Genomic DNA, 16,781 nt, shown 5'->3' with positions numbered 1-16,781 from the left:
TTTAGCGCTTGATTTAATGCATACAGTGGTTTTGGATAGGTTATTTTAACCCAGCGGCAGTAAGCAGATATTGCATATTGTGTTAATGCACTGTTAAATGAAGCCCTATGCATAATGCACTATATCACTACAGATCTTTATCAAACAGCTGGGACTGTAGGATACCACAATCTCATCACCATTCCATTTAAAATTTATCCTTAGCCTGTGTGTGCATGATATAAGATGTTTTGCTGCTGCAGCCAGTGTTTTTATAAGTTACTTATATGAAAATTGTAAATTAGTGGACAGGGATTTGGTTGAATTATGGATCTGTGATATTGTAAAAGTGTGTTGACACCATACACTACCAACCTTGTTTCTGGTTATTTCCTTTTAATGTTATAACATACAGTCACTTACAACTCCGTAGGTATTTCAGTTGCTTGGCAACAGCAGGATGAAGTGCATGTATTTACTGTTGAAGTAAAGCTTAAAATATGTGATTTAGCAGAGGCATGCTGCTTACAAGGGCTGTCAAATTGAAGTAGAGATGCTAAGAGAAGCCTGTGAATGTGGAAGAGAGAATATTGCTATAGGTATAGAATATTGCTATAAGATTGTCTTGTTGTTTTGATAAATTTTAGTCTCTGTAAACTTTTAGTCTTAATAAAGCCTTGATGCTGAAACCAACAAATATCCATGTCGTATTGTGTGACATTGACAACTGCTCATTTAAATGAATTCCATGTCTTTCATGTCTTTCAGGATTTGAGAGCATTCTTGAAGGTCTGTTTGGTCCAGAGCTGGTAGAAGACCTTGAATTGTTTAAGGGTAAGTATCTTGTAGACTATTTGCTTCATCGTAATAGCTGTTACAATCATAGAAATGTATGAATGAGAATTTTGTGGTTTCAGTACGATATCTGCTTACATGACAATGCTGCTGCATTGTACCGTCTGGTACCCCCCTACATTCACTTTATAAGACAGCCCCACTGGCTGCAGAAGAGAAGATGCCTTGTCTTCCTTCTAAGTTGGTATTTTGGATGGCGTGGGGCTAGTGCAAAAGTCTTGTTATACATTCATTTTTACAATGCATGATGTTGGTCTAACAATTGTGGCCATTATTGGGCTTGTAGTGCATTTGCAATAAGAAGAGTGTATAAATCTATGACTTGACTTTGTACAATTGCAGAAGGTAGACTACTGAGAATTAAGTTTAACTGAATAAGTCTTTTCAGTTGAAATAATTGGAATACTTTCATTATGGCTTCTTAATTAATTTCACCCTTTCATTTGTCATTTCGTTGTATTAAATACAATCTTAAGAATTTTAGATTGAAACTGGTTATGGAACACTAGGTAAAAAAAAAAAAAATGTTTTAATGATACATTTTACATTTACTCATTCAGTGCACAATATGGTTATTGTGCTGATAATGATGCAGGACGGCCTTAAACCAAAAGGCAAACCATGTCAATCAGAACAAATCCTTTTTTGTGTCCACAGACTTTGAGCCAATAGGAGTCTCTGACTGGTCGTTTGATGAAAATTGTCTATTCTGCTGTTTGAGAAGAGACAAAGTAAAGGTAAAACATTTTCTTTCATTGGTCTTTCTTTAGATGTTGTTTTGTTTCTCAGTTGTTGAAATTGTAGGAGTGCCCTAAAAGTTTGAAGAGGAGACCGGATTTAGATAATTAATTAAAGATAATTAATTGTTACTGAGGACAATTCCATTGCTGAAATAAAGGGAAATAAGTCTTCTCTCTGAAGCTCTCTGAAGAACATCTTTTTTTTGATAGGAACACTTAGTTGGGTTAAGCAACAAGGGGCTTGACGATACATACAAACCTCTCTTGGTGAAAGATCAGACTACAATCAGCAGATTAGAGAAACAAGCCGAAGAATTTCTCAATGCAGTTCTCAGCAGAAAAGGTGAGTTTTCCCACTTACAGAATGTGACAAGTAAAAGTACTTTACACTGTTCTGACAACAATAAGCTTTCATATTGTTTATGCTTTATTTAAATTTACATTTACATGAATGCAGACTGTTACCACAGCACCTTTTATGATCTGACATATAACAGTTTTCACCCCCCCTCCCTGTTCAGATGTGCCAAATTTCTCGGACCCACACATTCCATTAGTGGCTCGCGAAATCCTTCAGAGAATGATCCGACAGTTTGCTGCCGAATATACCTCAAAAACCAGCTCCCCTCAGGACACTTGCTCAGATTCTCAGCTTCACTCTGACCAAAGTCTGCCGACCCCACCCTTGCTCTCAGGGGCCCCTCCTTCTACCAGCCCTGCTGCAACCCTTGCTGGGCCCGCACACAGCCAGAACCCCGTCCTCAGCAAGCTCCTCATGGCTGACCAGGATGCTCCTCTTGACCTCACCATCAAAAAGCCCCCAGCTGATCCCAGTGAACAAGGTAGTGTGAAGTTAAATATATTCTTAACAAAACAGCTGGTAGCCAGTCTCAACTCAGCAATGAATCTGAAGAGAGTTTACTTACCATTTTTCAGACGGAGTCCTTGATTTATCTATTAAAAAGAATCGCTGTAGCAGCAACCTGCCTGTCCATAGTCCCTGCCTTTCTCCAGCCACATCTACAATCAAGGGGTGAGTTTCTGTCTCTTTGTCTCTTCAGTCTACAAGATTTATGCTTTAGGATGAACATAAATTCAATTTGGAACCAATTAAATTTGCAACCATATTATTCTGGTTATACAGAGTTATTACTTAACGGGCTAAGGCTAGAAATTTCATTCCTTAAATTTGAGCGCACTTGACTGCTTGATGAAAATAAACAACAACAAACAGGGTCCTTCTAACAGAAATGTTTTTTGCCACAAAGAAAACAAATAAGGGTTTTGAGTAACTGCACTAGACGGTAAAATCTTCGCTGTGCTTCTGCTGCTTGATTCTCCTTTGAAACCTTGTTCGAGTGCATCACACAGGATGCTGTTTTGCATCATGCAGCCATTCAGCAGATATGATCCTGCAGGCTTAAAGTTAATAAGGCTGCCTGCTCCCTGCTGTTTGTCTGACATGTCACTCTTTCGCCAGCAAGGGACTACATGGTTAAGATTTGGTCTTTTTTTTCCCCCTCTTTTCTTTTTACCGGTGGTTTTTAAAAAAAAAAAAAAGAAAGAAAGAAAAGGTGAGTCTGTGAGCTATTGTGGCCGAGAGGGATTCTGTTAGTTTGGACTTGTTTCCGATTCTGTTCATTATTGCTGATATCTGCTGATTTAAGATAGGGCATCTAGCCTGGCTAATATGCTTGGATTTCTATTCAAAATGAGCAATTCATAAGCCTGCTGTAACAGATTATAGAATAGAATTTGGTGATGAGTCTGGCTTGTGAGCTTCTTTTGATAGAAGTGTCTTCCAAATGCATAAATAAAATAAGACAGTAAAAATACTTTTGTATTGATGTCCTACCAGAAGCAATATACTACAGTAGCATTAAAATTAATTAAGTCACATTTGTGTGCCATGTTCCTCTTCAGAAGGAAGAGATGATTCAATATCAAAACTGCCTCTATGTCTGTTGCTATGCAGGGAACAAAAGTGTTTCCACATCATATAAATTCAAATAAACATGATGCTACATCCTTTTTGAGTGATATTCACATTTAAATTGTACTTTCTGTAGACAGAATCGCTATTTCACTTGTCTAAAATATATCTTAATTTTAGTAGAACTTATAAATTTTTGAGTTTGTAGTTTGGTACCTTTTGTTTTCCCGCAGAGGAAAGCCTCTGATATACTGTTGTATGTGACTTGTGGCTAAAGTTAAAATATTTAGATGAAATAAGCTGCTTTTTCCTCTGCTGCATGGAGGGCTAAAAGAGCCTAAATAGTATGAGCCGTCCTAGCAAACTAAAGATACCAGAATTTCATCTTAATTTCCATATTATAGGCATCATTGACACTTTCCTTGGTAAAACAAAGAAAAGCTAGTATCTAAATGAAAACTATCCACGTAGAAACACATTTCTGAAACCCCCAAATTACGCTATTTACTTTCTAAAAAAGACATTTTTTTGTTGTGTAAATACATTGATGTAACAATGTGCAAGCAGTGGCAACTTTGAAGTTTAAATTCTAATTTTGCATTTGAGAAGAAACACCATCTTTTTAAAATGTATTTGTATGTGAGGTTGGAGTTGAAATTTTGCATTTGGTAAACACCAACAATCCTCCATTGGCTTACTCTTTTATTGCTGTGCTTGTTTAGTGGTAACGTCACACACCAAATGTCAAGAACTTTATTTGCATTGGTTGTTTTTTATGGCATATCTTTTATGCCCCATTTAACAGCTACATCCCATTTTGCCTTATTGCAATGATACATGATCCCTCCTTCTGGCTGTGCCATGAGAATAAGACCTATGTGCTTCATTAAGTGCCTTTCTCTTTACTTTATTTTTATTGTTTCTTTGCCCTTTTTTTGTTTCTTATTTCTTATGTTGATGCAAAATTTGTAAACAATTATTAAAGCAACCAAATAAAAGATTTCAAACTTGGGCCTTTTTTGTTCTTAAAAAGTCACACACACAAACACACAGTCAGTCATTCTAAAAGACAGTGATGTTACCAAAGCAAGATCATATAATAAAGGAGTGGCCAACATCCTCCCCACCCCAACCCATCCTCCTTTAGAAAAGAAAAAAAGGCACTGTGCAAGCTCTGCTTACACCCAGTTTCCTTCCATCCAATCAGGCGATCCTTGAGAGCGGACGGGCAGGTCGGGCTGTTTATGAGGAGCCTACAGGATGGGAGGAGGAGGGAGAATATCGGCCACTCCACCTGTTTTAAACCGCCCTCATCCCTTGCATACGCGCTGCACATCAAAGAGGAGGCCGATTTGGAGAGCGACCCAGAGTCACCTCTCAGCTATAACCACAGCTCCACACCCAGTGAACTTTTCAGAAATGGATGTGATTCCTGGAATTCCAAAACTAATTTTGGAGCGCTTCTTAAACTTAAAGCCAACCGTGAGTCTAGTAAGCACCTTAAAGACATACCGCAGTTGTTGGAAGCTGCTGGACTATTGACAAAGTCATTTGGCTATGAGAAAGGAAACCTCCAGGAGGCCTTCATGGAGCACAGCCTCTCCTCTTCTCATCCATCATCATTTGACCTTAAGATTCCCCAGGTGCGAGTTTTGTCAGCAGGATTAGATCCATCTTGGGATCCCTTGTCCAGAGAGAATACAGGTTTGCCTTGTGAGAATGGTGTGGGAAAGAAGCTCTCTTCCAACGTACCCAGGCAGATCCAAAACAAGAGCAGCAGAGTCTTTACTAGCTCAGGTACAGATAAGGAATACTGGTCTTGCGTCACTGACCGCCCAGCCCTAGGAGGCAACTATTCTTTGGACTCAGAGTCAGACCTTGGTAGCAAGCAGCCAAGAAAGAAACGTGGGCGATATCGACAGTACAACACCGAACTGCTGGAGGAGGCTATAGTGGTGGTGATGGGTGGGAAAATGAGTGTGTCTAAAGCCCAATCGATCTATGGCATTCCACACAGCACCCTGGAATACAAAGTTAAGGAGCGACTTGGTACCTTGAAAAATCCCCCTAAAAAGAAACTGAAGGTGATAAGCCAGGAAAAGGAGTGCAGTGGGTCACGGCTCCCAGAGGGGAAAGAACTCCCAAACCCCCAACATATTCCTGAGAAAGGAGAGAGCACATCTGAAGACAATGGGAATGATTTCCAAGATGGAAGCCTCTCATCAAATGAGTGATATCCATCTAAGTAAATAGTCATGTTGTTTTTGACCTTAAAAATGTTGTATTTGCAAGACAGTGGGAGTGGCTGACATGTTTTTTCCATAAAACCTTAATATTTGTGTAATTAACTATTTATTGATTTAGTTTGACCATTCACTTTTGGTCATTAATATATTTCTGTAAGACTATTTTCAACACTCAAGTCTCTCCCTGCTGTACATAGTGTGCTTGGGAGGGTAAATTCTACTCTTTGAATTAATGCTTTTCAGATAATTTATTTCAAGGTTTAACTTTAAATTATAATTTCTGGCTCTGTAAATGTGTTCTTCATGAGCCAAAGTAAAACATATCTAAGGAGGTGGCGCCCCTCAGTGTCTTCTGTCAGTACTGTTTGGAGCACTTGGTTGATGTGTAGCACTACGTTTTACTGAGGGTGTACGCCTCAGAAGTTTTTATGGATAACAATTGAAGTCACTCACTATTTTGCAAATGCACCTCTATGACTGAAATGAATACTGGAAATGTCAAAAGCTACCACTATTCTATGAAATATTTATTAATTACAAACACTGTAATCAATAACATTTGTTATGCTACTCTTTTTGACTATTGTTGCCCAAAATTTTGCTTTCCTTTTAAAAGCATGCCTACTTTTTGCTGCCTGTTTTGTTTGTATTTTTTTTTTTTTTTTTTTTTTTTTGCTTGTTTGTTTTTGTGTTTTTGCAATATTAAGGGTAGAATTTGTTTCCATTGCCTTCACTGCACTCAGGATAAATTCACATTAGGATGCAATACTTGTCAGTTAAAGAAAATGCATTTATTTGACAATGAGTTACTGCAAGCACATAAATATACCTCAGATACAGATATGCTCATACAAGTCACCTCTAACAGGGAAAGCATAGTATACCCAAACAGCTCTTTGAGGTAACTTTGATTTTCGATGTCGTGCTGATGAAGTATGTGTTTCCAACTCTGAAATGTCTTCACAACTTACCTTAACTACTTATCTGTAGCATTTCGATGCTTGTGTAGCCGTTCACAGCATTTCAGGTCTATGTGATTCAGGGCTTGAATTTTTATTTATTTATTTATTTACATTCCTACCATTTTCTCTGGCATGTCTTTCTATGAGGCAGAGAAACAAAATCTTTTAACAAAAAACTTCAAAATAAATTTGCATCGTCAGGTCATTTAACAACTTTAACAAGAGTTAACCCTCTTTTAGAGACCCATCAGTTGTAAATGGTGCTCTCTAGCTAATCTCATGGCATCATGCAACTCCTAACTCTCCAAAATATTTAAAAATACAGGCATTTTTGAAAATGTTTACTTACTTACACTATTTCATCCATTCCTCATATCCATGAAGTAACTTTTCTATGAAACCACTGAAATACTATTGGCAGATAGAGTTGAATTTGCTTGCTGATTGTGCCAGCTTGCAAACATTAGCTAATTAGCCAAATAAGCATTCCCTCTATCCACATCTACCTATGTCTCAAGTTACTAAGAAAACATTTGAATTAAATGTGTTTAGAGAGGAAACCAGATCATTATTTTCCTGGCTCTCATGTTCCCAATAGAAATAGCTTGAAATAGAATATTAGCTCTGCAGCGTTGCATCTAAAAATCCCCATTGATTTTATGAAACTTAAATTGGATTTTGTACAGTTAGACTAGCCCAGACTGTGTGGACTATAGTAGTTCATCCCTTCTGTGCTTTAAGGATTATTGTGTTTTTTATTTAAAGTAAACATGCAGTGGTGTGGGTTGCCACTTTTCCTTGGTTTTTACCATGATCTTGTTGTATGTAAAGGTTAAGAAGGCCTGTCACCATACATTCACTCAATTTTGCCTTGGTGACTTGGTGAAGGGAACTTCATGTTGTATTATTTAGCTCTATCGGTATTCCCCATTGTGCATTATCACTTACAAATCAGGATACTTTAGAATATTGGACCATGCCCAATAATTCTTTCAGGTTCAGCTTTTTGCAATTTGTTGAGCCTTTCTAGGTGTACACATGAATGTGGATGTTTTCATAAGTGAAATAATTCTGCAACTTCAAGCAGTTGTTGCAGTCATACATTACATACAATTGTCCAAATAGTAAGCAACTTTACGTCAGTCTGCTGAGGCAGGAAAATATAGTTCAGGGGCTTTCATGCTTGTTTCTAAATAGCACTGTAATAGTTGTATGACTTCAGCAGAGTCAATTAACCTCCTACCAAAATTTCATTTTGCAAACAAGGCATGTTTTTTCTTGAATCTTTTAATATAAGGTTTTTTTTTTTTTTGGTTTTGTGTGTGTGTGTGTGTGTGTGTGTGTGTGTTTACCTTGCTGAGGCCACAAGCAAAATGCTTTTAAGGGTTCTTCTTACCTTTATTCCTTGCATAGCACTACCCACCCCCCTGCTTGTGATCAGGGATCATTAGGAAGGAAAACCCTGGTAGAATTTTCCTGACTCTGTGCAACTTCAAACTTCCTTATGGGACATTTCAAGCTCTCTTGGGGCCATCTCATGGAGAAATTAACGTAGGCTGCCACGAGCTTGCTAATATGAAAGACTGGTTCTCTGACCCTTATTTCCTTGCTCTCATTATTTCTTTGCTTTCATTATTTGTAACAAATATTACCTAATCATTTGTAGCCATTGCTTCAAGTGTACATCTAAAAATTAGTAGTATGTTTAGTCACTGATATGCTGTCTCTAATGAAATAATTGTTGCATTGACAATCATCCAGCATTACACAAAAGTAACACTTGATTTTTATTCTTGAGAGTTAAATACATTTTAATCACTACACTTTACAGACATACAAGCGCTTTGGGTTTATTGACATCATGTGCTCCCCATTATGTATTGTAGCATATGAAATATTGGACTACCTCATCATAAAAATCCATATCACACTCTTCTTTTCATGTAGGCATTTTATGTAGAAGCTTGCCATGTACATAACACGTGTTATTTTTTGGCAAATGGCTTACAAGTGCTAATTGCACCCTGATCTAGTTATTGTTTTCTCAGTTGATTTTATTTATTTATTTTTTTCTTTTTGGGTCGTCATAGAGCAGTCCAAGCTTTTTTTTTCTGACACTTCCAACAAAAGCATTCTTGATGGTGTCCTCCTTCAGGGACACCTTTTTATTCTGAAGAGTTTTAGTGACAGAAGAGTTTATCTCCCCTTAGATACCTAGTCACACTGATATGTTTTGAATATGTATATGTTTGGAGATATTTGTAATGTATTTAGATTAATACTTAATAAATTGATCCTCTAATCTATTTAATTAATAACTTTAGCAACATTTCGGTAACCATGAATGTAAATGGCTTTAATGAAACAAAAAGTAATTCCTCTATATATAGATATATAAATATATAAGAATCTTGGTAAGTATGAGGGCGAAAGTATATAATTGTGTATGGTGTGACCAACATTTATGAAATCTATGTATAGCTCTTTATTTTGATTTAACATTTGCAGTCTTTAAAGGAATGACATTGGGTGTAGTTTGCATGATTGGATGGAATGATATGTGTCAGTTAGTTTTATATAGTAAATTTTGAGGATCTTTTATTTATAATACTGGGTTGTTTGCGGGTGTTTTAACGGTTACACAAACAATGCATTAAGAAGATTAACTGTGACCGGTAAATATCACTAAACCACTTAAAAATCTTATTGGTTCACTGGAGATGTATGATAAAATCCTCTTGTACAGTAGATGGTTTTGCCAGATTATTAATATTGCTAATGTACATCATATGAACATTGTGGATGAGTTGACATATCCATGTCTGTGTGGTTCTAAAATATTGTGGAATTGAGATGGAACTGAGTTTGGTTTTGTTTGTTAGATGAGTTCTTCTATTCCTCTGGAAAAAAAATATTTACTTTGTGTCAGTTTCTTATTGTTATGCTAATTGAAACCGAGGAAAAACCCTCAGGGATAAAACCCTTAACACTTCTTATTCAGGTATTCCAGTTTACTCGTTAGACTTTGCAAGCAGGGGTGCGAAATTAATGAGCTAAGCATAAAAGCTGGTCAGGTTCCAATTTCAGCAAATGTTATTTTTCTAATCTCAGATTTATTTTTTAATCTCTAAAAGTTACATTTGAGATATTTTGGCATGCTGTACAAATTGTTTTGTGTTTTACAGCCAAAACAAAAGTACCTCTTGACAGTTTTTATTATTTTTAAACTTTTTTTGCACAATGAATGTTAATATCATCTCAGGTCAGACAAGATATTGACCACCGAGGTATAAAATGACTATGGTTAACAGTTTAGTGCTCCAAATGGGTGATATTATTATTGTTGTTGTTCTTCTTATGATGTAGCATCCTAAAACTTTTTCCCAAAACATACCGCTGGTCTCAAATTGTCAGACTGTGTTAAATATTATTATTACTCAAGCAAACATCTTTTTTTTTTTTTTTTTTTTTTTTTTGGACTATATGTTCATCTCATTTTTGCCAGCACCCATTGCTCTGCAAAGCTACTCATCTACATAGTCTTGTGATGTGTCACCTCAGGAATCCAGATCTGGCTTCATTTATCACTTCACTTTTTTTTGTTAAAAGACCACCTTGTACATTTCTCAGTGACATAAGATGATACTATATTTTTGGCATAATGTGATGGTATAAAAGCTCCGAAGATACTGGAGAATTTTTAAAATGGCGCTACCTCACTGATACAACTTCAGCCAAATATCAACACACATATACACACACACCAACATGTGTGTGCATGTATATGTATATATAAATATCAAAAACATAGTTCTCTGCTGAGTAATTAATACAGATTTGCATTGACACAAAGAAAACCTCACAGATATTAGAGTAGCTAATTTTTCATGTGTTCAAACTTGGTGTTTCTTTTACTGGTTTAATAGTCACCGAGCACTTGTAACTCAAAATCACCCTTTATGCTATGAAGACAATTTTTCAGAAATGATGTATTCTATTTTTGCCCCAATGTATTTGCTCTTTCAAGTGATATATATGTTGGACTTGTTTTAATGAAAGTGGGCCACAATTGCTAAATGTCTTGTGCATGTGAAACATTGTCTTGATATATATGATGTAACAAAAAGCACCACTGTGCAAAGAATAAAAAAATTAATGGGTGTAACAATTTAATTATTCACTGGATTAAAAGTTCACTTTTAAAATCACTTATTCTTTTAATAAATATGCAATGGCAAACGTCACACACTTGTGAATTATTTCTTAAAACCATTCAGGAGTGGATAAAGATGAGATGAATTTCCCCTCCACATGTAGTGATTAAATTTCAGTGTGGATTTACATCCACACTGAAATTTAATCATATCATACTAGGCAATAGTGTAAACCAATGTTGCTTAAAGTTATATCTTTTCTTCTTTCTTTTCAGTGAGTCTCCAGATTTGCGTGTTGCAAAGGTAAAAGACCTTCAGTCCACTTCTACGCTGGAACAGTTCATGGCCAAGCTCTGTCCCCACCATCAGAGGCAGATCGTAGATGCCATAGGTTTTCTTCAAACAGAGGTCAAAGCACATGCATCGTCCAACACACAGCAAGCCTCCAACTCTACCCTTGGGACACAGGGAAGTTCTTGTTCCACCCCAAAATCTACTGTAGTCACCCCTGAGAAGTCATGCTCTGAGCTGAGGTTTCCTAGTGAATCCACTCCCAAGTCAGAGGCCCAGGATATGCCCAGTTTTCTCCCAGGCAGTTGTGCAATGAAAAATGTTCCAGAGGATATGGTATCACTCAAAACGTCAGGTGTGTCTGGCTCTGCTTTGGATCTGCGCAGCCCTGGGTCAGGGAGTAACCATGCTTTGGCGACTCTGAACACTAATCCAATGGACACAGAAAACACCCGACATGGTGATCATGCACCTCTAAAGATGAAAATCATGACCAGCAATGTTGCTGATGGTAAGAAGTTGTCCTGTGTGCTCAATGCCTCTCTTTCGTCTCATTCTGACACTTCAGAGGACAGGCAGGGTAACTCAAATGCATCCAACAGAACAGAGACCCACAGTGCTCGACTCAGCTCCTCTGTGAAAAGACACAATCAAGTCAGTCATGGACATCAAGCTAGGCAAAGAGAGATTCTTGAGCATGCCAAAGATACACCAGCAAAACTTATGTCAGTTCACATGATCATTCCACCAGACTCTCCACGGACTGCTAGGAAGACTACCAGGGCATCCTCTGATCATCGGGCCAGAGACTCTACTTGTAAAGGAATTGCTGACCCTGATTTGGGCCGCTGTGACATTGTTTTTATTGACAAACCAATCACAGAATGTTTTAAGGAACAGCAGCGTAGCTTGCTTCCACGCCGGAATGCCAGAAAAAGCACCCGAGGACATACGTATTCGGAAGATTTCTGTGAGTTAAAAACTGTCCGTACATTGGCTAGAAGGGGAAACTGTCCTAACCCAATGCCAGAAGTGATCACATTGGTCACCCCAAAACAGATCCTTTCGAGGCCAGAAGGCCTACCCCCTGTGGATATGCCTTTTGCTGGAACATGCAGGGAGACAATGAGTCAGCAAATGTCCTCAGAAGAGTCTGATGAGAGTGTCATACCTGGAACAGGAGATATGGTGGAGCTAGCGGACAGTGAAGTAGATGTTATTGTTGAAACTAGTCAAACTGATCAGTCTCAAAGCAAAGGTCAGTCTGCTACTCCTTCTCCAGCATGGTGTCTGACAGAGAACAAAGAAATGGATATGAACACAGATCTAGAAAAAGATGCAACTTTAGATTCAGGGAAATCAGAAGGGGAAAGTATTGCTCAGCCTCCATTTAAAACAGACAAAGATAATGAGCCTGAGCCCCAAGGGCACATACCTGAAAATATCCAGCAACTCGTGGCAGAAACTGAAAATGCACCAACAGAAGAAACTGACACAGAGGTTTCATCAGATAAGCAAAACAACTTTGAACCTGTTCTCCAGGACAATAGTGGCCCATCACCTGTAAATCAAGTTGAGGAGAATGTGGAAGAAAATGAAAGGGAAGAAGTACAAGATAAGCTGCCTCAGGAATTTCAGCCGGAGAGACAATTACATGATGACAACTTTGAAGTAATAGAAAAGTCCAACATCATGGGTTCACCAGAAGAACCAATGGTGAAAGAACTAAAAATTAAAATACCTGAAGCAGTTGATAATGCTATTTCTTTAGACACTGAGGGTGATAATGAGTATGACGTATCCACAAAGACACTTGATGCGCTTTTGAAGGAATTACCCCCTTGGCGTAGAAAAAAAGGTACTGTAGTCTCACTGCCAAAGCGTTTAAGAAAATCAGAACCAGTGATAGTGGGTTATGTTAATGGTAGACCCATATCTGCCTCTGACAGAAGTTTGCGCCGCAGATCCAGTAGCAACACCACATCCCCAAACAAAACCCCAATTAAATCTAGTCAGACTACACCCAACAAAAACTCTGTTGATGCAGCTTTTACTTCAACTGTTGAAAATGAAGACTTTGAGGGCCATCTTCCTGAACCACACACAGCTCAAAATTTGAACGAAATTCCTTCTGTCATTGGGCAAGTGACAGAATCATCTCCTGGCACAATATCAAGCTCAGCATCTAAAGTTCCTGTGCAGACCAAACAAGCACAAAAACAAAAGAGGGTTCAGAAAGATCGAGGTAGTTCACCTGTCCTCTCTGATCAACCCATTGATAGTTCTCAGAGCACCGACTCCAAACGCCAACTTAGATCAGCCAGCCAGAAGCCAGGTGGAACTACACTCTCACCACACACTTCAAATGCTGTTATTTCTACTTCATCTACTAAACCAACTACTACCCAAGCTCCTCAATCTTTAGAGCAGCTCCTACCCCTCTCACTTTCTGCTACTTCTGATCCTTTAATAACGTCACCATCCCAAACAGCCCCTGAACAGTCCCAAGAGAGCACCGTTCCAGAGACAAATATAGATTTTAACACAGAAAAATCTCACCCTGATACAACCTCTGAAGAATTACAAAAAAATGAAGTACAAAGTAGTTTTGCAGCAAATCAAAAAATTGTTGTAGACAATAAAAATGAGAAACTGCAATTTAGCGATGAGGTAGAAAGTCCTGTAAGAACAGAAATGCACATGCCAATTATGCCATTAAGAAATAAACGAGGTCTCAGAAAGGATGCAGAAGCAAGTGATATTGCTTCCCCAAAGAAGCCAAATGTAGCACCTTTAGAAGACAGCTTTGCAATTGGAGCTGATTGCAGTTCTCCTATATTGGAGAAACCAACAAGAATGCCATTAAGGAGTGAAACCAGTAAGGCAGAAATGTTCCCCCAGCCTCTAACTCAGTCGCCACCAGGTGACATTAAGAAATTAGCTTTGAGATCACATAGATTTGCTTCACCTTCAACCAGTTGTCTTGGCACAGCTGGAAGACAGATTGATGTCGCTACCCCTATGAGAATGATGCCAGAACGAATAACTAAAGCTCAGGTGAAGTCCCCTCCAGTATCTGTAGCATCTGTGTTGCCTCACAGCTCAGCTGTCCCTGGCATTACACCCAGGCATGAGCCCCCAAAACAATCCACGAACAAATTCTATGAGACTCTAACCGGGGAAGAAAACCAACACCTAATAACAAATTTAAACATCAAGTATGATAGAATGCAAAAAGGTTGGGTACAATTGGACAAAGAGGGCCAGCCAGCTGCAAAATATAAAAACAAAGCAGACAGACAGGCAGCTATCTGGAAAAGTAAACGCAGGGCCCGAAAACCAAAGTTCTCAGAGCACCAGAAATACTCACCAGTCCAAATGCTCTTTATGAAAGGTTTTAATCTCACTAGTATTTGTCGCTGGTTCCTTGAATCAACAGAAACAAAGTCCCTTGTCATTGTTAAGAAGGTGAATACGCGTCTTCCATCAGAAACGCAGCTGTGCTTCCACAGCTCATCTAGTGCTTCAGGGAGCTCCCAGGGGGTATTTCCAAGCCTACAGGCAGAGCGCTTAAAGAAACACTTGAAAAAGTTTGCCATTGCTTCACCTGTAAAGAGCAATCCCAAGAATCAGAAATTGATTGCTAAAGCCCTGGAACAAGAGGCAAATTCAATCAAAGGGAAAGACAGGAGAGAGTTTCACAGTAGTACTCAGGCTTTGACTAAGTCAAACTCCTCTGCTGAACCCCCTGTGCAGATAAGTGAATCCCAGAAACACTCTGGAAAATCAAAGAATCCAGCTAGTGCTAGAATCTTGAGAAAATACTCTAATATCCGTGGGAAGATGCAGGTTCAGCAAACCAATGTAAGACTGAAAAAGGCCAGTAAAACCTTAAAAACCAGCAGTATGAAAAGAATGACCACCACTAAGACTGCTGCCAAGGCAAATCTGAAAGGATCTCTGAAGGCACAGAAGTCAGCCCTACCTGTCAGCAGGCAAATGAGAGAATCAGCTGCAAGACTGGATAGAAGGAAAACTTTGGTCAGCAGAAAAAATGTAAAGGAGCCTGTTCTGGGAAGACCGGTAAAGGCCCAGAGCAGTGGTAGATCTCCAAGATACACAACTAGAAAAGTATTGCCAAAGAGGTGTTCTCAACGACTAGGGCTGCCAAAAGTATCTGAACAAAACCCCGGCGACACATCTAGAAGCAAGATTGAAAATAAAAAGCAAAGTGAAGCAGAGAAAGTGGAGGTGGACAAACCTACGGTTAATAAAATGCATGCTGTGAAAATCCCAACAAAAGAATTGTCACAAACTACAATGGCTGAAGTGAAAATTACAGAAAATTCAGTTGAAACTGCTCAACAGAGCACCTCACCTGACCAGGTACTGACAAGATCCCAGAGAAAAATGGAAGCAGCAGTTCCCTTGGGTGGGAGCCCCAATCTTGCTTCAAAGAGGGCCACCAAGTCCCCCAAAACACGGAAAGCTTCTCTGAAATCAGCCAAGAAAGCTGAGAGGCCCACGCTGACACGGAGGAGCGCTTTAAAACCACCCGCAAAGACACGTCAGGCAGTCTTGTTGCCACGTGGTGCAAAAAAGTCTGCAACAAAGAGAGCTCAGGAGCTTTTAGAGACCCCAGCTAAGCGCACCAGGACATCAAGATAAAACTGACCTGCAGAGAGAGTGATCATCTTTATTTTTTATTTTTTTCTCTTACTTGTGAATATATTCAGAAGGACCAGAAGAATCTATTTTGTATTCTCACCAAACTCTTCAGAGGATACCTTTTTCAGGAGGGCAGACGTGCAGAAGGAACAGATTTTGGAATTTCATTTATGCTTTTGTAAAGCTTCAGTGTGAAATTGCAGAAGTGATGGGATTATTTCCTGAGCATTAGCTCTGCGTTCAGGGACTACAAACAAGTTTGGACATGAAATCGGACAGATCGGACCGTAGTTGCAGTTTGGTTTATGTCCCAGTACCCTATGACATGGCTGGAGATAACAATGGTCAATCAACCTTAATTTAAAAAGTGGGTATAACAAAAATTAAGCTGTAATGCAGTTATCAAGGTGACAATAAATTCAATAACCAGTCCTTTTTTTTTTTTTTTTTTTCCTTCTTTTGCCATTTTGTATATAATACTTGTTTTAGATGATAGCATGCACTGCATTTCCTGTCCAGAGAGCTTAACTTGAGAAGGGGGATCAGCTGTTGCATAAACATTTTACTTAGTCAGCCAGCAGTTTGTATCTCCAGCCTGTCGTCTAATCACAACATTGTGAATATGTGACTGTTGTGACCAGGTGCCTTATTTATGAAGTGTAAAGTAATTGAATGTGTTGCTAAATGTGAACTCCTGTCCTCTAGTTGTAACAGCTTCCAGTCCATTGAGAGGCAGTCAACATTCATTTGCTTCATGTAGCGTGTGGAAATGTGTGTTCTACAAACTGTATGCGTCATACTTCATCTGTAAATTCTTCTGTTGAGTGAGAGGTTCAATTTCTTTTCCCGTTTTCCCAGAGCATTAACATAAAATAGTTCTTATTAAATGTAAAAGCAAATACGAGGCCGGAATGTTTTAAGAAACATGCGTGTTTGTGTTTTGTTTTTTTTTT

At 38.6% G+C, this 16,781-nt stretch overlaps 1 protein-coding gene across 2 annotated transcripts in view; it reads left to right on the top strand.

Annotated features, from left to right (window-relative positions):
* The window catches only part of LOC115055140 (ligand-dependent corepressor), a 24,427-nt gene extending 7,646 nt beyond the window's left edge, over window positions 1-16,781 (top strand). Inside the window, exons 2-7 of one of the 2 annotated variants that reach the window (XM_029520639.1) lie at window positions 748-813; window positions 1,492-1,571; window positions 1,785-1,917; window positions 2,096-2,416; window positions 2,511-2,607; window positions 11,145-16,781. In XM_029520639.1, coding sequence (XP_029376499.1) covers window positions 748-813; window positions 1,492-1,571; window positions 1,785-1,917; window positions 2,096-2,416; window positions 2,511-2,607; window positions 11,145-15,828 — 5,381 coding nt within the window. In that variant the 3' untranslated portion in view covers window positions 15,829-16,781. Of the gene's footprint in view, window positions 1-747; window positions 814-1,491; window positions 1,572-1,784; window positions 1,918-2,095; window positions 2,417-2,510; window positions 2,608-4,714; window positions 6,256-11,144 lie in introns of those variants that run through there. The other variant, XM_029520640.1, reaches the window with a different exon arrangement.

This window comes from Echeneis naucrates, chromosome 15 (genome assembly GCF_900963305.1).
Source record: "Echeneis naucrates chromosome 15, fEcheNa1.1, whole genome shotgun sequence".
In the NCBI taxonomy this organism is placed as follows: Eukaryota; Metazoa; Chordata; class Actinopteri; order Carangiformes; family Echeneidae; genus Echeneis; species Echeneis naucrates.
The sequence above is the reverse complement of the archived record's forward strand: the minus strand, read 5'-3'. Positions and strand labels throughout refer to the sequence as shown.